General features: G+C 43.3%; 1 protein-coding gene across 1 annotated transcript; it reads right to left on the bottom strand.

Moving 5' to 3' along the window:
- Window positions 1-14,783: 14,783 nt before the first annotated feature.
- Window positions 14,784-21,732, bottom strand: LOC308335965 (uncharacterized protein). Its single transcript, XM_080793195.1, has 8 exons — window positions 21,542-21,732; window positions 20,464-21,340; window positions 19,139-19,270; window positions 18,337-18,450; window positions 16,619-16,753; window positions 16,024-16,157; window positions 15,825-15,873; window positions 14,784-15,063 (listed from the first exon to the last, which is right to left on the bottom strand). The coding sequence occupies exons 2-8, from the start codon at window positions 20,626-20,628 to the stop codon at window positions 14,914-14,916; spliced, it is 879 nt and encodes a 292-aa protein (XP_080649321.1). The 5' UTR covers window positions 20,629-21,340; window positions 21,542-21,732; the 3' UTR covers window positions 14,784-14,913.
- Between the last annotated feature and the right edge of the window lie 2,389 nt (window positions 21,733-24,121).

Raw genomic sequence — 24,121 nt, 5'->3', positions numbered from 1 at the left:
GTACGCACTATGCTATTCAAAGTGGCGTGAAACCTCTTTGCGCCCAGATAATGTACCGTGTAAAGTAAATGGATAGATTGAGAGTGACACAGTGTGCACACCGTTTACTTTAATTCTAGAAGATAGTATACCTTTTAAAACTGCAAAACAATTATTTATTAGTGAAAAGGACGTGGGTACATCTTACTACAAAACAATTTCCTCAAGATAATAAAATAAATCAAACCGCACGCACACACACACACACGCACGCACGCACGCACAGACACACAGACACACAGACACACACACACACACACGCACGCACACACACACACACACACACACACACACACACACACACACACACACACACACACACACACACACACACACACACCCCTGTAGTGTTTTTTTAACCGGAAATTGGACAAAACAAACAATCAGATCGAAATCAGCCCAGGGTTTCCTCTGGGTTTCCCCCTGTACTGTACGACTGCGGATCTTATCTGTAACACAATCAATAGGAATGCACCATGTGACAGATCAATGCTTCAGGCAGCCTCAAGTATGGAGTGATTTATGAACTTGCCATTTTGCCTTGTGTACAGTACCTGACTCAGCTATCTAATCTGCACCACACATACAGCAACAAATCGGAGTTCTTGTATACCTAACTGCAGCTATAGTCCGAGCGTGCTTTCTGGTAAGGAAAGGAAAGGTACTATGTTTACCCATGCAGGGTAACTGGACTATAAGCTCAATAACTTGTTTACAGCCAGGCCCTGCTCATAGAACATTTCATGGTAGGGGACCTAGGGGTTCAATGCCTTGTCCAAAGGGGCACTTCAGCGGTGGTAATTTTAACGTGCCGGTCCGGGGATACGAACTAGCGACCTTTCCGATATCAAGACCGCTCCGCAAACCGTTCGGCCACCGCTGTCTAGAGGGGAGCTAGGCGCGCAAGGAGCGAGCGCTGCATGGAGCAATATTGGGTTCACCGATCAGTGTCCGCCGCTCCCCTCCCTGGTAGAAAACAGCGGAAAGAAACTGACGTCACTAGATTGAAAGCGACGCCACCCTCTGCACTGTATAGTTCACTCCCACTCCTATATAGACCAAGGACTGTCTAAAGAGGACGAGACGCGAAGGCCGTACGGGCGACGCCATGTTGCTCCATGGAAGGAAAGAAACATGCGCAGTTGAGACCAAGGAAGTTGTACATGCCCAAATTTGTGCATGTATACAACTTCCTGGTCTCAACTGTGCATGTTTCTTTCTTCCCATGGAGCAACAAACTCGTTTGTGCCGTTTGTGATGACGGCTATGGCCGTTTTTTAGGCCAAGGAGTGTTTTTCGTGCAAAACTAATGCTTGGAATGGATTCAGAATCATGAAAACCCCCCTAGTTTGACATGTTACATGCTACTTGAAATGGAGTTTGGAGTTATAATGTATATAGGAAGGAGGTGGGGCAGCTAAAATGAATATCAAATATCTAAATACTGAATTGAGCCACTTAAAAACTGTCTGGGGTGTTCGCATGAGCCTGAGTAGACGATAAAATGACCAAAGGTTTTTTTTTTTAAGTGAAATATCCCTTTAGGTATAAGTCAATGGTGAATTGTTAGATATCTATGGTCTCTAAAGATCTTTAATGATGCTGACGACCAATGCTCATTGTTATTTTAAAGGGCCACTTCACCCCTTTTGCAAACAGATCTTATTTGAATGATGTTTGGGAGACAAGAAATACTTTCCTGGGGTTTATAATGTGGATAATTTGTGTTCTTAGATATTTTAGTGGGTGGGTGGGGGGGGGGGGGATGTGTTTGAATAAACCATGTTATGGCAGCATCTATATGCTGCAATTTTATGCACTTGGTAACTACATTGTGTCATGGGTTTTTCAGAAAACTATTAGTATTTAGAAGACTTTTTTTAAATCGCCATCAGTCCAAGATGGGTTAACTGTAGGGAGACGCAGACAGAAGAACATGAGGGTACAGTAATATGTACAGTAATAGGATCAACATCAGCCAATAAGATTACATCTTCTCCTGATTGAGCTCTATAATTGCCCTCTGGTAGACCTCTGTTACGGTCAGGTGTTGCCAGGTTTTGCGAGATAAACAAGTCAAGCAGGTCTACGAAAACAAGCCCCAAAATAACTGGAAACTATAGCAGATCTAGGTCTATTTTCAACAAAAAGATACGTTGACAAAAAAAGAAACTGTGAAATGTTTGTGGGAACATTTGTCACAACACAAAATGTAGTGCAGTGGTTCCCAAAGTGAGTTCCGGAAGACCCCCTAGGGGTCCTTGAGGGAGTTCCAGGGGGTCCCCAGCTAAATGATATATAGTTAGGAACCAAATGGACCCTTATGGGTCTGTAACTGAGTGTAAAAATGTAACCAGGTAATGGTTACATTTAATTAAAGTTTTCCACATGTCCAAAGTCATTTCTGGAAAAGACATAGGCGATAGGGGGTACCATTAACATTTGTAGCATGCTACACTATATGGTTAAAGGGCCCCATGCACCCTCTTCCTTGCAGGGGGGCCTAGGGGATTTTGATCGACGCTACTGACAACGCATGTGGGATAATCATCATCATCATCATCGCCATTATAATCTTCAACATCTTCATTGCCTGGCTCATGACCTCTCCCCCCTCCCTGCTTTTCATTCCCTATACAGCACTGAGCGGTTAACAATTAACCTCTGAGATGTGCTCAGCGCAAATTCCATATAGCACAACCAATCACACAAGCCATAGTCAAATAATGTCATGAGTCCTCGAAATTGGCCTAGTTAACACTGAACTCTGCAGGATATCGTTTCCTAATTTCACTACGCTGCTGCAGGGTTTTCAGTAGCCTGAATTTACATTTTGTTCACTTCATTGTTCCTTTTCAAAAGCAACACTGCTTGCCTTTATTGTGTTCAAACTGTCTCACATCGTTTACTCCATCCATCCACCCGTCTTTAACCGCTTATCCATAGTCGGGTCGCGGGGGCAACAGCTCTACAAGAGAGCTCCAGACTTCCCTCTCCAGAGCAACATTAGTAACTTCCTCCTGGGGGGGAATCCCCAGGCGTTCCAAGGCCAGTGAGTCGTAATCCCTCCATCTGTGCCTTGGTCTGCCCCAGAGTCTCCTCCCAATGGGACGTGCATCGACGACCTCCCTATAGGGAGACGCTCGAGAGGCATCCTAACCAGATGCCCGAACCACCTGTGCTGGCTCCTTTCCAGGCTAAGAAGCAGCGACTCCGAGCCACCCGTCGGAGAAAACTCATTTTGGCCGATTGTATTCGCGACCTTATTCTTTCGGTAATGACCCACACTTCATGACCATACTGGTGAGAGTAGGAACGAAGACTGCTCGGTAGACTGAGTGCTTTGCTTCCAAATTCCAACTGAGAAAACACACCAGATTTAGCAACGCAAAACCCAAGAATCGCGACAGAATTATTTAACGGACGAATGACTATAGCAATTCCAGGGCTCGGGCGAGGCAAAGTCAAACAGGTCTGAAGTCTCTGCTGTGAATTCTGCATATTCTTTTGCGAATTCAGACAGCAATGTACACGCATTGCATTTTCTCAGCCAGTATTGCATAATATCTCAGTAATCTAAATGTTCTTACGCCTATCAACACAGTTCATGTCAGAATAGAAATGCACTAATGATGTACACGACATACCAGTATTCCACTGGCATGAAGCCTGGCAGTCAGTTAACCCATTAACCCATTTTGACCTGAGATCAGATTCTAAAAATGTCTTCTAAATCCTGACAGTTTTCTGAAAAAGCTATGTTTCTATGTCTATGTCTGTCGTTCTTCGATTTTTCAAAAAATAGCAGACCTATACAAGCTCATAGCGCGCCACTCGGTGGCGCGCTACGAGCTTGTAGATCTGCTATTTTTCAATAGCTAAAGCATAACATAATGCTAACACCAGAGAGAGAGAGAGAGAGAGAGAGAGAGAGAGAGAGAGAGAGAGAGATCAACCCCCTGAAACTGGTCCCCCTGGTGTCAATACTTGGTCCCCTCCTTTTTATCTGACATCTCTTCACATAAATGCATACGATTGACATGTAGAAAGGCATTTCTGGTTGAATGTATACGGTCAACATGTAGAAAGGCATTTCTGGTTGAATGTATACGGTCAACATGTAGAAAGGCATTTCTGGTTGAATGTATACGGTCAACATGTAGAAAGGCATTTCTGGTTGAATGTATACAGTCAACATGTAGAAAGGCATTTCTGGTTGAATGTATACAGTCAACATGTAGAAAGGCATTTCTGGTTGAATGTATACGGTCAACATGTAGAAAGGCATTTCTGGTTGAATGTATACGGTCAACATGTAGAAAGGCATTTCTGGTTGAATATTCGGCTAGTTTCGCAGGATAATGTTCACCTATTACATGCCCAGAGTATAGGGATGTTGGGTCAGTAGATCTTATCATCATCATCGTCATCATCGTCATCATTGTTCGACCGCGGTCGAGATCATGCATTGCACAATGCCACGCCAGACTTCCCGGTCTTTCATTGCCATCCCCAGTTCCTGCTTGCTGACGCACGTGTCCCTATAGCTATAGCGATGACATCATGGAACGACAGTTTTCTATACCTCCGTTCTGCTTTGAGGCAGGACTCCAGAGAAGAAGGGAAGATATAATAACCTCATGATCAGCTTATTCTCATAAATCTAGGAGGGAGAAAAAGAGAAGGGCTCTTCTGGGCCGGTATGCCCATGCGGTAGGCTGTTTGCTGTCATATTTACGGCAATAAAATGCAGCCTATTAATACCACACCTTATTGACGCAGGTGCGTGAGCGCCTGCGTGTGTGTGTGTGTACTGTGTGTGTGTGTGTGTGTGTGTGTGTGTGTGTGTGTGTGTGTGTGTGTGTGACAAGCCTACACACGTCCATGTGCTATATATATACACGGACACGTTCCTTTCATGTCACAATAATAACAACATGGGAATGTATATTATTTATAATGACTTGCACCTGCTCCGGCCAACCAAGCACGGTTGCTACGGCAGCGTTTGGAGACGAAGAGAGAAAGCCGTGACCTTCAGTGTCGGACACGACGGCAGAGCGCCGTGCTAATAAAAGAGGGTTAGGGCCGCGCCGCCGGCAACAACACCTTCTATCTATGATCTTACCCTGGACGTGCACTCACATTTCTCTCTGTGTGTAAGCAGAGAAATGCTACGTTCTCCTTGTCATTGTGAATTAAGCAATATTACACGAGAGGGTGTGGGTTAGCGTGATTGTTGCCGCGACAGCGATGCGGTCAGGAACGAGACGAAGTCGAGTTCCGCAGGCATCACTGAAGTGGCGATAATCACGTTAAACCACACCCTCGAGTGTAATATTGCAATTATACAACAGATACCCTTAAAACTAAGAAAGTCGCTGAAAAAATAAATAAAAATCTATGACAGATGTAGTCACTACGACCACAAATGTCCCAAGAAACTAGCTAGCCTATAGAGCGCAGCAGTCCCGCCCCCTTTCAGAAAAGCGAGTGGCCCAGGAAATGAAACTCCAATGCATTTTTCCATCGGCACTTCGAATATAATTTATTTAAAGACGGTTACGCCGCGGACAAAGCCAATTCGGATCATGACAAATCATGACAATGAACACAATGTTTTGGGACGATCAAATAATTTATAAGACGAAAAACAAAACAAATAGTGTTGTCTCCTGCCTTTATTTTCTTCTTTCTAATGATTTGATCGTCCCAAAACATTGTGTTCATTGTCATGATTTGTCATGATCCGAATTGGCTTTGTCCGCGGCGTAACCGTCTTTAAATAAATTATATTCGAAGTGCCGATGTAAAAATGCATTGGGGTTTCAATTCCTGGGTCACTCGCTTTTCTGAAAGGGGGCGGGACTGCTGCGCTCTATAGCCACCGATTTTGCAAGCGCTCTGGGAGAACAGAGCAGCGGAATTCTTTGTTTTGATTAGGTGGTGAATGGTGCTGGTTTAACCCACGGCCTCGAAACGACCTGTGGTATAATAGAGGATACAAACTAAATGTTCACTTAGTTGGTATTCAAGTTGGTTTCCCCTCGGACGGGTCAAACTCTGGCAACATAGACCAATGCTTCTCAAAGTTGGGCCTGGGGACCCCCAGGAGTCCTTGAGGGAGTTCCAGGGGGTCCCCAGCTAAATGCTAGATAGGAACCATATGGGGTCCAGACTCCATATACCCTTATGAGTTTGTAACTCAGAGTGTCCATTTGGTTCCATTTGTACACTCTCAGAATTAAATTAACATTGATTTTACAATCTAAATCGGGTCCCAGAGATAGAAATCCCATTAAATTTGAGGTCTGTTCGTAGCCTAATGTAGGCATTATGTCAAACAGCAGGTCCTTGAAATGAAAATGGTTGATAATCTGTGCTGGAACCGTGCAAATGTTCTCTTATGGGGGTCCTTTTCAAATGGGGGTCTGCGGGCAAATCAGTGTTCATTTGAGAACCACTGACGTAGACAACAAATGTCCGGGAGATATTCCATATACACTACAGCAGTTGTTCCCAAACTTTTTACTGTCAAGGACCCCCAAATTGACACTAATTAGCCTGCCCGGACACCCATTTGAAAAGATATGGCAGGCAGCGACCCACCATAAGAGAAGATTGTTACGGCTCTAGAATTGATTCTCAACCCATTCAATTTCAATTTCCCCCCCCCAGTTTGACATGCATTAGTCTACGGACCCCCATTTAATGGCATTTCTATCTCTGAGAGTGTACAAATGGAACGAAATAGACCCGTTCCATTTGTACACTCAGAGTTACAGACCATAAGGGTCCATTGGTTTCCAAACCAGTATTACTGTATTATACAGTATTACTGTATATTTACACACATACTGTATTGATTGTATAGTGGCTGTTTGTTTTTGTTTCCCATTATTCAGAAGACTATGGTAAGGAATTGTAGGCTAGTATATACATTAAGGACAGCCATAGCTTAGGCTGCTTAGTGCGTGGAGACGGGGAGGCCTGTCTATTAATCAGAAGGTTGCCGGTTTGTTTGCCAGTATACTGTACGTATTGAAGTGTTCTCGAGCAAGACAACCTCTAACAACAACTGTACACTCTACTGCAGAGGTTCCCAACCACTGGTCCGGTCACACCGGTACATTAGAAGGGAATCCCACGTTTTCCCAGACCGTACACCAGGATTTTCCAAACAGCTGACAGGTCACACCGGTACATTAGAAGGGAATCCCACGTTTTCCCAGACCGTACACCAGGATTTTCCAAACAGCTGACAGCTCAGACCCGGTCGAATGAAAACACCAAGGACTCGTCAGCGACGCGTCACTAGACTGTGGTTCGTAAACCGCTTCGACTCTCTGTTACTTCCGTGCTGCGTAGCATAACCCCAGCTGAGGCCTCGTTTATCCTTTTATCTTTTTAACCCTGTACTGTTGTTGTATCTGTTATGTTTTGCTTTGTTTTTTTTCTTATTAAAGTCTGTTCCTAGTGTTCCTATTGGGTATTTAGAAAAGCACTATATAAAGCCCACCACACACCGGCTGCGTCCGCCGCGCGGCGGACACAGCCGTCTCCATTATTTTCATTTTGCAACACGCCGCGCCGCAGACGGTCGCAGACGGTGTGCGATTGGCTTAAATTTGAGCTATTATTATTTATTATTATAACAGTGACACCACCGTCGAATCCTTGGCATCTTTATACCGCTCACGTGTGTTCATAGCAGCAGCAGCGTAATAACAACAAGCTGTAGCCTATTATTGTGTCATGCTCGTGCTAATGAAACAAAACACTGCACGGTATGGGGTTATTGTTTCAAGTCAAAACATGCAAGTATCAGGAGATGATGTAAACTCAGGTAAAATAATGTGTCACTCTGCCAGTTTGACTAAAGTTTTCCAAATGTCCAGTCCAAAGTCATTTCTGAAAAAGACAAAGGCCTTTCATTTAATCATACTATCCTTGATATAACGACATTTAGGTCAATGATATAACATTGTTGTGATATAATAATATAGCAGCTACTTGAGGCCAGTCAACTGTCTTCCGTGGGTTAGGTTTTGGTACCAGTGTTGTTTTTGGCAGCACATTGCTATTTTAGTTTTAGTCATAGTCTTTGGAATGAAACTTCATTTAGATTTAGATCATATTTTAGACACCTGGAATGTTTTAGTGTTATTCTAGTTTTAGTCGACTAAATGTCATACGATTTTAGTCGACTAAATCTGCAGTTAATTTAGTCGACTAAAATGTATTTTGGCGGGCCTTGATGCCGTCGTAATGGCTCATTTTACACTTGTTGAAAATAGCCGATCTACAAGGACGCAACGCGTCCCTCCCAGAGCGACTCGTGAGCTTGTAGATCTGCTATTTTCAGCATGCAACCAAGTGTAAGATGACGTATACTGGGTCTCTTCCTATAGTCCCTTCCTAACATTTTAGTCTAGTTTCTATCTGTTGACGAAATTGTCACTATACATTTAGCTTAGTTTTAGTCATAACAGCTTAGTTTTCATTACGTTTCCATTTGGTTTTCGTCAGTGAAAAAAGGTAGTCGACGGACATTTTCGTCTTAGGTTTTTAGGTTTTTTCAAGTATTATGTTGTACTTTAGCTATAGAAAAATAGCAGATCTACAAGCTCATAGCGCGCCACCGAGTGGCACGCTACTAGCTTGTAGGTCTGCTATTTTTGACAAATCGAAGAATGACTGATAGCTTTTTCAGAAAACTGTAAGGATGTAGACAGACATTTTTTTAAATCTGATCTCAGGTCAAAATTGGTTAAGTAATCTGCTCAACAAGCTTGTTACAGATCTGGTATTTTTGGTTATGCACGGCACACAGCTACGTATACGTACAGTACACGGACATTAGTTGTCGGGTCATAGGCTTTGGGAGCAGTGTTTGGTAGACGACAAGGCCTTACCCTGAATAAATCTGGGCTGTTTAATGTGGGTCAATGTGTTTTCAAGTCCACTGGGTGTCCAGAGGAGGACATATACAGGTCTCATCAAGCACACTGGGAACTTTTTTAAACAACATATCCGTTTCAAAAATAGCAGACACAGTCAATCTACAAGCATGTGTACAGTAGAGATCTGCTCTTTTCCTTATTTAATATAAGCACCACAATAAACCTATTCTGCTGCAAACATTCAGCTCAAATATTAGATGGACCCGTTGGTTTCATTCTACACTCTCAAGAATGATGCGTAGCCTGCGGAGTTAGTTCAGGCAGACATACTCGAGGGGGTTCATGCCATGCTCAAGGGCGCATACTACACTCAAGGGGCTAACATGCTGCATTACTATGTGGGCGTATAAGCGTTTACAAGTCCCACACGTCATTCGCTGATGTGGCATTCAGCTGACCAATTCGGTCAGCTCACCAGTCTGCATGCTCTTCCTGCCTTCCTCTGCACATGACATGGTTCCTGGTTGTTATGTGATGTTTGCTCCCACCACCACCCCAGCACCACCGGTGGGCTCTGTTATCTATGCTCCCCCATCTGGGGTTTTCTTGTATATCTATCTCCCTGCTCTTAATGTTTTACGATGATGTTTAATCGCGCCGAGCGGGGAGAGAATGCAGCAGAGCCGAACGCCAAGTCTAATATCATATATGCACACTCGTATTCTCATTCTATAATAAATATTGGTCAAATCTATTCGTGAGTTGTCTGACTGAAGTTAAATTATTGTTAAACATCCGCATTATTTAATTTAGGCTACGAGAAGTCTACACAATTAGAGGAATGTAGAAGAATTGTTATTTTGATCAACATTTGCCTGTTATCTCTACTATGCTATACACCACATCAATACAGCATGGAATTGTGGACAAAATCTTATCCAATGACAACAAAATATTCAGAGTTTTGGTTCTGAGAGGCTAAATGTCATCAAACGGTGGTCCGTGGCTCAAATGCTGAATAAATAATGGTCCTTGATAAGAACACAGTTGAAAACCACTGGTGTAGAAGAGGGACTCCTCTCAACTAAGTTTATACAAAGCCCTTAAAGTTTAAGGCTTAAACCCTATAAATTATAGGGTTTATATAGGTTTATAGGTATTTATGTATTTAGACCGACAGTACGGTCAAAAGCCAACAGATATAGACATTGGGGCAGCCTACATTGGCTACTCGTCTTCAGTTCAAATGTAAAGATGCTGGCTGGGGCAATGACACAGCGAAACAGGCTTTATTTTTAACCCATTCAGGGACTGGAACCTCTTTTGGTGTTTGAAGGATTATTGTTATACTTTAGCTATTGAAAAATAGCAGATCTACACACTCGTAGCTTGTAGATTGTTGAACGAAATCGTGAAAATGTGGCGCAAATCTTTGAATAATATATATATTCTTTCAGAGCGAACGTTTTTAACTCAAAACAAATCTTTGCTTCTTGAGGGAGTCCATGGTCTGGAACCACATATTTTCAAATGGGGGTCGGCGGCCAAATACATATATTTTTGGGGGTCCTTGACATGAGAATGTTTAAGAACGACTGATATAGAAACATGTATTCTTTTTACGAAAACTCAGGATTTAGAAGACATTTGTAGAATCGGCCTCCGGTCTAAATGGTTTCAAATGCTCTCCAGCTGAGGATAATTTCTTATTATAGCCTATTGAAATCAATGGAAGGTGCAGGTGGTAGCCTACATTATATAGCCTAGTGGCTACTAGCCTAAATTGTAAACCGTCAGCCACATTTTGGTCAACAGGCTATGAGGTTATATAGAAAACATTTGCAGAAGGAGAAACATCAGTGCTGTACATGAGTACACTCCATACATGTGACTTCATCATGAACATTTGGGTTATATAGGCATGCCTGCTATTTCACCGTTAATGTAATAGGCTACATAATATGCCTATATGTAAAAAAAGATAATGGCACATGAACCGGCCACTGCATGCCAGCTGCCTTAATCCGACAACAACGTCCTTGAAAATAGCTCTAGAAACATTTAGGACAAAGACAACAATAAGGTCTATGCTGCATGTATGGAGGGGTACGGTCATAAGAGGATTACTGTAGGATATTATTACTATTATGAACACATACTAGGGGGATTGGGGGAACCCTCCCTTCACACAATGCTGCATGCTGGGGTCTACCCCGAGAGCCAAACGTCCCCCCCAAGGGGAAGAGTGAATAAAAATAAAATAAAATCAAATAATGTGCGTTAATATGGCCACACATGCATCTCTCAGTCTCTCTTCACTCACTCACACACAGTCACACACAGTCACACACACACACACACACACACACACACACACACACACACACACACATACACACATACACACACACACACACACACGCCACAGCAAAGCGCTTAATAGGCTGCCCCCATCCATCCATCCATCCATCCATCCATCCTTCGCGCAAGGCAGGCAGGCGGCGGGTGTCTGTCGCTTGCCCAAAAATAACTGCTCTACAAGCTCTCTCACACACACACACACACACACGCACACACGCACACACAACGCGTCGCGAATAATTAGCGACACCGCCATATAGCTAATATAATACAACAACAACAACAACAATAGTGGCTTTTACTAGGCTCTATTGTTTAATATTGGCTGCCCCCCCCCCCCCTTCAGAGCAGATAGGATATTAGACACACACACACACACACACACACACACACACACACACACACACACACATGCCATTAATCCATCAGCACATCATCAACAACAAAAGAAGACGTAGCCTAGATACACCTACCTGGGATACAAGCATGTGTCGCTGAATCATTATAGTACTCGATCCGCTCCGCCTAGTGTTTTATAGCGATGCGACGCGACGTCCCGAGTCCCGCGGACCACCGACCAACCGAACCAAACAAACAACCGACCCACGGACCACCTAGAGGACGGTTCCTGGTCCACTGAGCCCCTTCATCACCACCACCATCATCATGTTATAAAAGCCTGCATGTAAGGAAACGGTATACGTCGGTCAGAGAGGACTCCACCACCACCGTGCTACTGCTGCTGCTGCTGCTGCCTGCTTGGCTGGGTACCACCACGGCTGCTGCACACACAGCCAATCACAACGACTCCACCCCCCTAACGCACCACCACCACCACCACCACACAGACACGCACACACGCACACGCACGCACGCACACGCACACACACACACACACACACACACCATTATCATCATCATCACCAGGGTAACCCCCTTCTTTCGCTTCATGTGAGAAAGGGAGAGGTTTACACTCTGGTGCCCCCCCCCCCCCCCCCGGAGTAATTGAATAATCGAATCGAGTAATTGAATAATCGAATCGAACTTTGCATAACGTTTAATTGTAGCAGCTAATTGGTTGTTGTTGGTTATATGTAACCAATCTATGTTTTACAATCGTTTATAAAGACATGAGTTCCATTGAAGGGGCAGAAGACCAAACTATAGTGTTAAGTACGTTTTCAAATTAGGGAGGGGCCTATGTAAGCGACTGCGGCAACCACAGTTTGAACATTTTCAAAAATTGTGACTTTTTTTAGTTATTATTATTATTATTATTATTATATTATGTTACGTATTCCGCCATTTTCCACAGTTTTGTGCAGTTCTCTCTGTCATTTCCCACTGTCGTGAGAATCTCTTATGGACTGAAGGTTACAGTTCATTCGTCAAAAGACCTCTGCAAAAGTATTATATTAAATTACATATAATTTAGAAATAGCTGATCTACAAGCTCACAAACGCACACACAAATACACACGCACATATTATAACTGTATGAGATTTCGGGTGTGCCAGTACAGTACAGTGACAGTACAGTGCAGTAGTCAACTTCCATGCATCATCTCATACTGGCCAATCAGAAGGCCTGTTGCCACAACTTCACGTCATATTTGGTGGACATTTGACCTAATTTGTCCTTTCATTGTCGATGGCAAATATGAGACGTGTGGGGACAAGATGACGTACATGTTCCCTTCATTGTCAATGGCATGTTTGTGTTTTGTGGGGACAAAATCTGTACATAGGAGGGGCTAGCGCACCTCAGAAATGACTGCACGGTCTAAGCCAGAACTGCAAAATAGGGGATCTACGCACTACAATAGGGGAACTATGCAAAACCGTGCTTATAGCCCCCTAATAATAATTCAAACAAATTGTCATTGATACCAATCAGAGGTTTTTCCTAGATATAAGTTAGTACGGAAACACTACCATTGAAAACTAAAATCAATCATCTTCTGTGAAGCTGAAGTTTATTTTAAAAGCGCCATTGACACTGTTTGTTTAACGTCATCATTACATCACCTCAGTGTAAGTTGATAAGAGCGCCCCTCACCTCACATTTTTTGTAAAGCTTTTTAATGCTTTATTTAGACAGTCCAGCATAGCATCTGCATGCATCTGTGAAACCTTAGAAACTAAAAAAAGATAATGCAAAAGATAAACCATTTCTGATCACATGAGGAATGGCTAAACATATTCCAGGCGGTAGCCTATACCAGGGAGTCTGTGGGTACCTTTAGGGCGGTCTGAATTGACCCATGCAAGTCTGCAACTCTGACAGGATACAAATTGAACCCTAACGGGTGTATTCGGTTCCATTTGTATACTGTCAGGGTTTAGGGGATACCTTGAAATGTAAAGGTTTGAGAAAACAGGGGCCTATTTTATGCTCTCTCCGAAAAAACATCATCTGTTGAATCATTGACATGAAGCTGGTGAGTGTTGCTGTGTGTTAATGTGTCCATGTGCTTCTCCTACACAGCTCCTTGAGGAAGACCCTGGGAGGATCAGCCTCCAGTCCACCCAGCATCACTGTCATTAATAATACAAGACCATACTGTCTGTAACATTAATCTGTGAGCCTCAAATACAAGTCAAAAGGATTTTCATGCAGGGTGAACATGCTGCAGAGCAAAATACACATTATAATAGCATGCATGCGCAATCGTGCATTCAGGGCGCCCGGTGGCCTAGTATTTGGTCCAGGCGCATGCCACATATCGGCTCTGGCCTGACAGCAGATCTTCACTTGAAGCTATCAATAAAGGGAGAAAAGCCTAAAACAAATTCCCATCAATACACAGTGACAGGCAATTTATAACTTTGAAATGCAATGCCTACAATTCCAAGTGCTTGTTGAGATGGAGGTCCCCAGTTCAAATATGATTCATTTTGGGGGTGGTCGAAGTCTGAAAGATTTGGGTATAGACGAATTCAGAAACGTGGTCGCATGGTCGCAGCAAACGTATTTCCTGTAGGCGGAGACGACATATCTGCGGTGTAAACAAAGTATGTATGTATGTATGTACAGTATGCATGTATGTATTATAAAAAAGAATAACTGGAGCAATTTTAATTGACCTTTCGAAGACCTTTGATTTGGTTGACCACTACTGTCACAGTATGTGGCTCCGTGTTGCCATACTGTGGCTGTGTGTGGGCGTCGAATCTCCTCCCAGATTCCAGCCTTAATTGGCACACCTGTCTGTGGTCACCTCATCGCACTCAATTGATGCACCTGCCAGCCATCAACTCATCAGCCCTGACCGTATTTAAACCCTGGTCTTCACGTCACTCATCGCCAGTACTGTAGCGTGACTCTAGCCAGTGATAACTTTCTAGTGAAGTTATAGTTATTTCCGAGTATATCCAGTGTTTTGCTACTGCATACTGTACACTGTATACAAAACAAAAATACAATGAGCACACTATACAAAAAACACAATTTCAAAACGGCACATTGCTGATCCAGAGGGCAGGTCTAGCACCACCTAGTGTCCATCTGTGCACGCCCATGGCTTTCTTAGACGCATATTGTCAATGTAGCCTATACGACGGGCCCATGATGTATGGTACAGTATATGTATTCTTGAACGTCGAGGGTCTATGAGTTCTTCAGGTAGTGGCAGAGACCCTCGAGGCCTCCTCGCAGAGCGTCTCTGGTCGGTTTGATGAGCGGGTTGTGGACGACGTGAAGTCCTTTATCCAGAGGGTGGCACGCCACCCTCTCCAGACAACACAACTGGAGCATCTCCTAAAACACACACATGACACACACACACACGCACGCCACGCACGCACGCACACACACACACACACACACACACACACACACACGGGGTAAATCAACTAAAACAAGACGAGAACGGTATATATACCTCGATTTGGGGCAGGTGGATTGGTGTGAGGCGTGCAGCTGAGGGGTAAATTGAGGCGCAGTCATTGACGTGTATATTCTCGCCGCCATGCTTTTACAAATCAGTGTTGTGCTGTACGTGTTCTGGGCTTGATGAGAGGTGCTTCATATACAGTAGGAACTAGATACAGGTATGTTGTATGAACCGCCAAAACTGCAACAAGTTTGAGCATGCCCTGCTTACTTACCCCATTTAGGCCTGACGTCGAAATAAAAATAAAAAAGTTCTTCTGAAAGAATATATATTCTTTCGAAGATTTGTGCCGCACTTTCACGACTTTTCAAAAATAGCAGACCTACAAGCTCATAGTGTGCCACTCGGTGGCGCGCTATGAGCTTGTAGATCTGCTATCTTTCAATAGTTAACCCATTCGGGAACGGGAACCCATTTTGGACGTGTTAGCATCATGTTATGCTTTAGCTATTTTTGAAAAATCGAAGAACGACTGACATTTTTAGAATCTGATCTCAGGTCAGAATGGGTTAATCAGACCAGTGTGTGTCCAGTCACAGTGGAAACCTCGTATTAATCTGATCTCAGGTCAGAATGGGTTAAAACACCAAAAGGTGTTCGTATACAGAATAAAATAAAATCTTACCCGAGGAAGATCTTTGATGTCGTTAAAGTCTACGTTTAACAACTCCAGCCTATACAGCACAGGAAATGAATTACACGACGAAGAAGAAAAACAAAAACGAGGAAAAAAACAATGAAAGTGTTTAATTCAAATTGAATTCATATAACATTAAACATCCAATCTGATACCATTAAACATGTAATGGTATAAGGCGCCAGACCTGGTGAGACGGCCGATAGCTCTGGGCAGAGAGTGGAGTTGGTTTCCCTCCAGGATGAAGATCTTCAGCTCACACAGTGAGTGGATGTTCTCTGACATGTTCTCCAAAGCGTTGTAACCCAGATGGAGAAAGACCTGGGAGAGAGAGGGAGAGAGAGAGAGAGAGGGAGACAGAGAGAGAGAGAGAGAGAGAGAGAGAGAGAGAGAGAGAGTATGTAAGGAGGTGGTTGAGGAAAAATGTTAGAACGTCTGTCTGTCTGTCTGTCTGTCTTTGGAACTCTCTCCCCTTGGAGATTCACGTCTGTACTGAAGAGACGTGTGTTAACTAGGCAATTAGTTTGTTCTGTATTGTAATTGTTAAAGCGTCGTTGGGATTCTTGAAATATAACTCTGCCTGCCTGCCTGCCAGTAAGTAAGTAAGTAAGTAAGTGTGTGTGTGTGTGTGTGTGTGTGTGTGTGTGTGTGTGTGTGTGTGTGTGTGTGTGTGTGTGTGTGTGTGTGTGTGTGTGTGTGTGTGTGTGTGTGTGTGTGTGTGTGTGTGTGTGTGTGTGTGTGTAAGTAAATGCGTGCGTAAGTATGTGTGGCTGCGTGCGTACCAGAGTCTTCATGCTATAGATGCAGATAGGAAGCTGTTCCAGCCGGTTGTGACTCAGGTCCAGTTTTCTCAGACGACTCAAGGACGAGAGAGAGGAGGGAAGAGAAACCAGTTGGTTGTTACCTAAACTCAATACCTGGAGAAGAGACGAGAAGAGACGAGAAGAGAAGAGAAGAGAAGAGAAGAGAAGAGAAGAGAAGAGAAGAGAAGAGAAGAGAAGAGAAGAGAAGAGAAGAGAAGAGAAGAGAAGAGAAGAGAAGAGAGAAGAGAAGAGAAGAGAAGAGAAGAGAAGAGAAGAGAAGAGAAGAGAAGAGAAGAGAAGAGAAGAGAAGAGAAGAGAAGAGAAGAGAAGAGAAGAGAGATGGGGAGAGGGGAGGAGATAACACATATGTGTTATTGTAATACTATTCCATTGTTTTATATATTCATTGCTCCAACAGCCTTGTAATGCAGAGACAAATATTGTGATTGTCCCTTTAGTTTAACCCATTAAGACCTGAGGTCGATTCTACAAATGTCTCCTAAATACTACAGTATGACAGTTTTCTGAAAAGTCTGGTGCTCAAAACTTTTTGGACCCTCAAAATGATATGTAGCTTAGCTATTTGTCCGCCGTCCCCCCATCTCTAAATATAGTGTTGCAGGGACCTCCCAAAAGAAAATTTGAGTAAAATATGTACGCTTTAAAACATGAATAGGAGTCAAAGTAGCCTACATTAAACCTAGTAGGGTCTCTAGTACAGCTAAACCATTCGAGCATGGGGCTAAATATGTATTTTGTTACAACATTTTATAGAGATTTATTTTTTAAATCATTTACTATAGTCCTACTAGAGTTAGACCCCAAGAAATTACATCTAGCCACAAAAGATCACGGGATCTACTGAATGTGTCAAACTGACATATTGAGCCTATGACACACTGTGTGGCTTCCCCCCACACATTTAGTAGATCCTGGGATATTTTTTGTGGCCAGATGTAATATCTTGGGGTCTAGTAGGACTATAGTAAATAATACAAAAATATACGGAACAGCAGCTAATACTCAATAATCCCTTCAGTGGACTGACAATACACTGTGCAGCCCCGCCATCTGTTGGTCCTCATTGGAACTGCATGTGATCAGACATTCCACATGTCTAGGAACTGCACTGATCAATAACATTACATTACAGTAATAGTTGATGTGACACTTTTTAAAACATTTTAATATTTGGGCGTGCTTTAAGCAAGGCATTAACCTCCAACATATTTTCAGGTGGGGGTCGGCGACCAATTGCATATAATCTTTGGGTTTGGGGTCCTTGACATGAAATATTGAGAACCAAAATTGTCATGATTTAGAAAGCCATTTGTAGAATCGTCCTCAGGTCTAAATGGGTTAACCTAGGATGAGTCGGTGGTGGCCATGGTAGATAGTTGTTTTATCACAGTCACAGTCTTTACCCATTCTGACCTGAGATCAGATTCATACGAGGTTTCCACTGGACACGCACTGGTCTGATTAATAGGCTTCACTCACACTGTCACAACAGAATGTTGTAGCCTATAGCTGATGCATGAGACTTGTTGACCGTCGCAATCTCGCAATTCATTTCCAACGGGAGTCGCGTGGTTTGAAGAGACAAACGTGTTGTATGAGGGGGAGGGGGGGGGGGGGGGGGCAGTCGAAACACATACAACATACATACGTCAGCCTTAGCAGTAGTACTATAGTACCTCTAGTTGTGTGCAGGCTCCGAGCTCCTCTGGTATGTCAGTCAGTCGGTTTCTGTAAACGAACAGAACCCTCAGTCTCGTCAGCTGGCCTATTTCTACAGGAAGACTGGTTAGCTAGAGAGAGAGAGAGAGAGAGAGAGAGAGAGAGAGAGAGAGAGAGAGAGAGAGAGAGAGAGCATTTAGGATTATCACATTCAACGGTCAAATATAGAATCATGTAACAGCACTGTAACCAATTACATTAACGCAATAGCACAGCACAGGGTGCAGTGTTCCAATGCAGTCACATGGCTACATGGCTACTTCAAACAACAGGTTTAATCTGCAGGTTAATTACACCTGGGAATGGTTTCGGGTGAGTTCGTTTTAAAACCAGTCACTTAATTGGTTTCAGGTTAATTAGTTTAAACATCAGTCACGTGTCCTGGTTTCAGGTAGTAGTTTAAACCTCAGTCACCTGGTTTCAGGTTAATTAGTTTAAACTTCAGTCACCTGGTTGCAGGTATTAGTTTAAACAGCAGTCACCTGGTTTCAGGTTAATTAGTTTAAACAGCAGTCACCTGGTTTCAGGTTGATTAGTTTAAACAGCAGTCACCTGGGTTTCAGGTATTGGTTTAAACTTCAGTCACCTGGTTGCAGGTATTAGTTTAAACAGCAGTCACCTGGTTTCAGGTTAATTAGTTTAAACAGCAGTCACCTGGTTTCAGGTTAATTAGTTTAAACAGCAGTCACCTGGTTTCAGGTTAATTAGTTTAAACAGCAGTCACCTGGTTTCAGGTTAATTAGTTTAAACAGCAGTCACCTGGTTTCCCCAGAGGTTGAGCACCATCAGGTTGGACAGCAGTGACAGGTGTGAGGGAAGGCTCCTCAACAGGTTGACGGACAGATTCAACTTCTGCACTTCACTCACTGAGTACAGTTCATCTGGAGTCTCCTGAACACATGCAGCCAGTGAACACATGCACGCACACACACACACACACACACACACACACACACACACACACACACACACACACACACACACACACACACACACACACACGCACACACATTATCTTGTAGTTGCACCTGTTGCACCCATAAAGACAACAACAATAACAGTAACAACTGGAAAAAGAGCATAGGTCTCCAAAAGGTCAGCTAGGTTATTGTAGGCCAGCAATGTTTGGAATTCAGTCTCTGTAGGAGTAGGGGAGAAGCGGTTGGTGTGGAGTGACGGACTGGATATACCCTTCTCTACTATACAGCAGGAGGGGGACGAACACGGTGGCGTTTTGGCCATTGTGGTTGTGTTTTTTTTGCTGTTTTTTTTGCAGCCAATGCCCAAGATTATGGTTAGAAAGACCTCGATCACCTTCCCTTAGCCTAATGAATCTATAGTTGTGCAAAAAGTGGCCTGCTGTTGGCACTTTAATAGCGAGGCCTATATCGTGGGAATGTGCGTGCAAGGTTTTACGGCAATCGGACGCAACTTCTGATGCCAATCAGGATGGAATATCAAGTCATCTACAATACATGACCATAGAGATAATGTGCACCACATTGCGTGATGTTGGACACTTTGGATAGGGATACTATATCACAAGTCAGACTACTGGTGTTGCTGTAACAGGCCGATGCCGAAAGCTGTGCGGCAGAAAATGTTCAGGCAGTGCGCGTGCACAGTTTCACGTCGTAGATCACGGGCCAAATTAACGGAGATTAGCCGCTCACAGACACACGGACGGCCACGCGGACGGATAGACAGGGTGCAGTTAGTTTCTGGAGCAGGTGTTCGTTTTTTATTAGTTTTATTTATTTTTATGCTTTCGGTTATTTGTGGTAGTAAGGCGCCACATGGTGCTGCTGGACAGCTGGTGTAAAACTGGAACAATGGATTAAGATTTCATATCATCACATAAAAACACTATAAGGGAATTTTTATCTATAAGTTATAGTTTCAGTTATAGTTTCGTAAACGCACGATACAGTTTCAGTTAGTTATCGTTTATTTAGTTTTTTTCTTTTAGTTCAATTAACGGAAATGTTCATTATTTCGTTGATGATGTCACGCCGCATACCCTCCCGTATAATAATAGCCATGGCCTGACGCAGGGTTACAACAACAGCGGCAACAATGCTGACCTTTAACCCTCTGCGTGCCAGATTGAGGACGGTGTATCCAGACTGTTTGACAGCTTGTCGTCTCAGTAAGCCTTCGGCTCCGCCCGGCGTCTTCCTCCTCTCCTCCTCCTCCTCCTCCTCGTCCTGCTCCTCCGTCCCTCGCTTCTTACACACTCTGCCTCCCATCTACACTCGTATATAAATATCTATACTCCACTACAAAGGGGCCCCTTTTCCACCGGGGTATAACCAGTTCCGTTCTTCCTATTTCAGAGTGTTTACACTGAAAATGAATTGGTTCAGAACCCTAAATGTTGGTTCGGAACTGGAACCAAAACAATGGCCGCCGGGGTTCAGTGAAAGCACCAATTATAGGTTCCAATAATCTGGAACGGTTAGTTCTAGAACGAGTTAGTTCTATAGAACCAAAGTTTGGTGGAAAAGAGGCCCCAGTGGTGGGGAAGTAACTATAAGTACATTTAATTCAAGTGTTTAACTTTTAAGCACAACGTTTGACTTTTACTTTACATTTTCCCCAATACTTAAATACTTTTACACTGTTACATCTCACGGTCAGATGTTGCACTATTTACTCCACCATACGGGAAAAAACTGATTTACATTAAAGTTACTTTATAGATGAAGATTTAGATTATTAGCACAAAATGTATTAACCGCATCGTGAGTCCTATTTTATTATATTTTCGAAAAGGTTTAGGATTTTTTTTTGTTTCGTAAATTGAGTACTTTCACTTCTCTACTGTAGTATATTTTGATGCCAATACTTTTGTACTTTTGCAATTGAATACTTATTGAATACTTATATTACATATATTGTGGCATTGCTGCCTTTACTTAAGTGGAAACTCAGAGTAGCCTGCTTCTTCCACCACTAAAACTAAAAGGAGAATAAGAAAAAGAAGGAAAATAAAGTCAACAATGCAAAAACTAAACAGAATTACAGCAAGGTTTACCTTCGGTGTACAAGATACTCCATTATGGGACACACATGTGGATACATAACAACTAATAATGCAATAAACAATAATAAAGAACTGTGTCATAATGTGTCGATCCGTCATGCATTGTTCCATCCTACCTGTTTCAGCTTCTACAAATCAAGGCTTTCCTCATAATACCTGAAAGAACTATACCACCGAACGCGAACCAAACTAAAGAGAGTCCATTCCCAAAACTTTAAACTACTTCATGCAGCTCGTAAGTAACACTAACACAAATGCATTGACGAACTAGAATGACTTGTTGTCTGTTGTTGCCATCCAGCACTTCTCCTCTCTCACCACTGTGTCTTAATTCTGTCACAGAGACGTCTCTATTTGAGGACAACTGGATCTCTCTCTCTCTCTCACACACACACGCACGCGCGCATAAACACTCACACACACACACACACACACACACACACACACACACACACACACACACACACACACACACACACACACACACACACACACACACACACAGCTGACTGTGTCACTCACTGGTTTGGTTTCACTTGGAGTTGTACACATGAGGCTTTATATGTACATGGACCTCATTTACATTAACAATGATATAATTGTTATAATTGTGTTTCAATCCCTAATTATGTGCTTGTTGACTGACCAACACAAGCAACAAAAGGGTCTCAGTCACTCAGGATATATATCGTATTATAATAATGAAAAGCAAATAGTCAAAATAATTGAATACTTGGCCAGGAAGGCCTATAGCCCTAGACACCCGGGCATGGCGGGCACTGGGCACCTATAGGTTTAAGGCTCTTTCATAGTCTGGATTTTCGGTGGTGAGGTGACCACCGCTCCGATGATGAGGTGACCACCGGAGCTGAAATAACGTTGAGCGGGTGGTGAGTAAAAACAGAGAGAAGGGCTGGGGGCGGGTGGTTCACCGCGGCTCCGTGACGTCATGTTGTAGTTCGGTGGTCACCTCAGTGATGTCATGTTGTAGTTCGGTGGTCACCCCACCACCGAAAACCCAGACTATGAATGAGCCTTAATCCAGCCGGACAGCATGTCGCTGTCGTGGGTTTGAGTTCCAAACCCGACCTTTGTTGCGTGTCACTCCCCATCTCTCTCTCTCTCTCCCTCCCCATTTCCTGTCTGTCTATTGATAAAGACGCAAAAGATATCTCTACGTCAGATAAAGACGTAAAAGATATCTAGAAAAATCCCAACTGAGGCGACGTTCGATCGTTTCACTATTGTCAACAGCAAATCAGCGTTGATGTTGTTCTGTAGCTGTAGCCTGTACTGTAGGTCATACTCAGGTGTTACTGATGATACTAATGAAAGGTTCTGTTCCATTTAGTGTGCAGTGGTTTTCAATATCAAACGTTTTAATTTCAAGGATCCCCATAACACACCCGTATGGGGCCATTTGGAACCCACTCAAGGACACTTTGAGGCCCACTGGTGTAGCGGAGTGTTTCCAGTGAGCCAACGACACACACAATAGCAGCACCCTGACTCTGTTTGACCAGAACGGAACAGAGCCTTCGTTAGTATCATTAACACTGACTCTGTTTGACCGGAATGGAACAGAGCCTTCATTAGTATCATTAACACTGACTCTGTTTGACCAGAACGGAACAGAGCCTTCGTTAGTATCATTAACACTGACTCTGTTTGACCGGAATGGAACAGAGCCTTCGTTAGTATCCTTAACACTGACTCTGTTTGACCAGAATGGAACAGAGCCTTCATTAGTATCACCGGTAACACCTGTGATAAGGAAGTAGGGAGGGGGCCCAAGTTATTTCCAAAATGGCGTGTGTGCATATAGAGCCCATTGTGTTCAATAGTAATGAGCGGGTGGCTCTTAAAACGGCCATATTGTGTGTGCTCTCGGAGAGTGTACTGTACACACATGAGTGTACGACAGCAGAGTTCATTTTACACTGGTAGGTTCATGTTGGAGGGGTCCCTGCGGCTGCATGTGTACATTCAACATTGTATCTGTTTTATTATATATTCTTTAAGGATAGAAACAGTTGTTTCTATCCGATAGAAACATCCCCCCACCCTCTCACCCAGGTGGAAGAGTGCATTACTGCATGCCTGGCTGTCAGCCCAGCTCCTAATCCAGACAACAGTCTTGTCAAAACTTGACTATTGTAATTCCCTCCTTACTGGTCTACCGGCATGTGCAACTTGGTCTTCAACCAGCCAAAATTCTCACGTCTCCCCCCTTCTCCGCTCCCTATATCATGTAGGCCTACAAAAGCACATCAATCCAATTGTGTGGTCTCTCCCACTAATATTTTGAAAGAGATATTCTGAAAGAGTATTTGCTTTCATATAGAGTTGAGTGGCTCTATAAATAACAGATTGTCTTCCTAAATATTTCTGAATTTGGTTTTGTTTTGTATTATGTGCCTGCAACAAAGCCCTCGGGACTCGGGTATGAATCAACACCTTGCATTCTATAGGCTATAGTCCCAACATATCTGGACAACGCCAGCGGGTCTATGTTGAACCAGCTGAGGGCCAGATCAGATATAATTTGACCAGATCATGGAGTTCCAGAACGCCCACATAGGACACTCTGTACCGTTCTGCCCTGAAGAGCTCAGTCTATACACCATGCAGTGTTGTTTTTGGCAGCAATTTTAGATTTTTAGTCATAGGGCTCTATTTTCGTCACCTTATCCCTA

This window comes from Protomyctophum bolini (assembly GCF_963924005.1).
Source record: "Protomyctophum bolini genome assembly, chromosome: 21".
NCBI classification, from domain to species: domain Eukaryota; kingdom Metazoa; phylum Chordata; class Actinopteri; order Myctophiformes; family Myctophidae; genus Protomyctophum; species Protomyctophum bolini.
The sequence above is the reverse complement of the archived record's forward strand: the minus strand, read 5'-3'. Positions and strand labels throughout refer to the sequence as shown.

Excerpts from the sequence above, each read along its gene's own strand:
- LOC308335965 (XM_080793195.1), bottom strand. The coding sequence starts at position 20,628 with ATGGGAGGCAGAGTGTGTAAGAAGCGAGGGACGGAGGAGCAGGACGAG. Across the intron at positions 19,271-20,463 it reads TGGCACGCAGAGGGTTAAAG|GAGACTCCAGATGAACTGTA; the intron begins GTCAGCATTGTT and ends GCATGTGTTCAG. Across the intron at positions 18,451-19,138 it reads TCAACCTCTGGGGAAACCAG|CTAACCAGTCTTCCTGTAGA; the intron begins GTGACTGCTGTT and ends CTCTCTCTCTAG.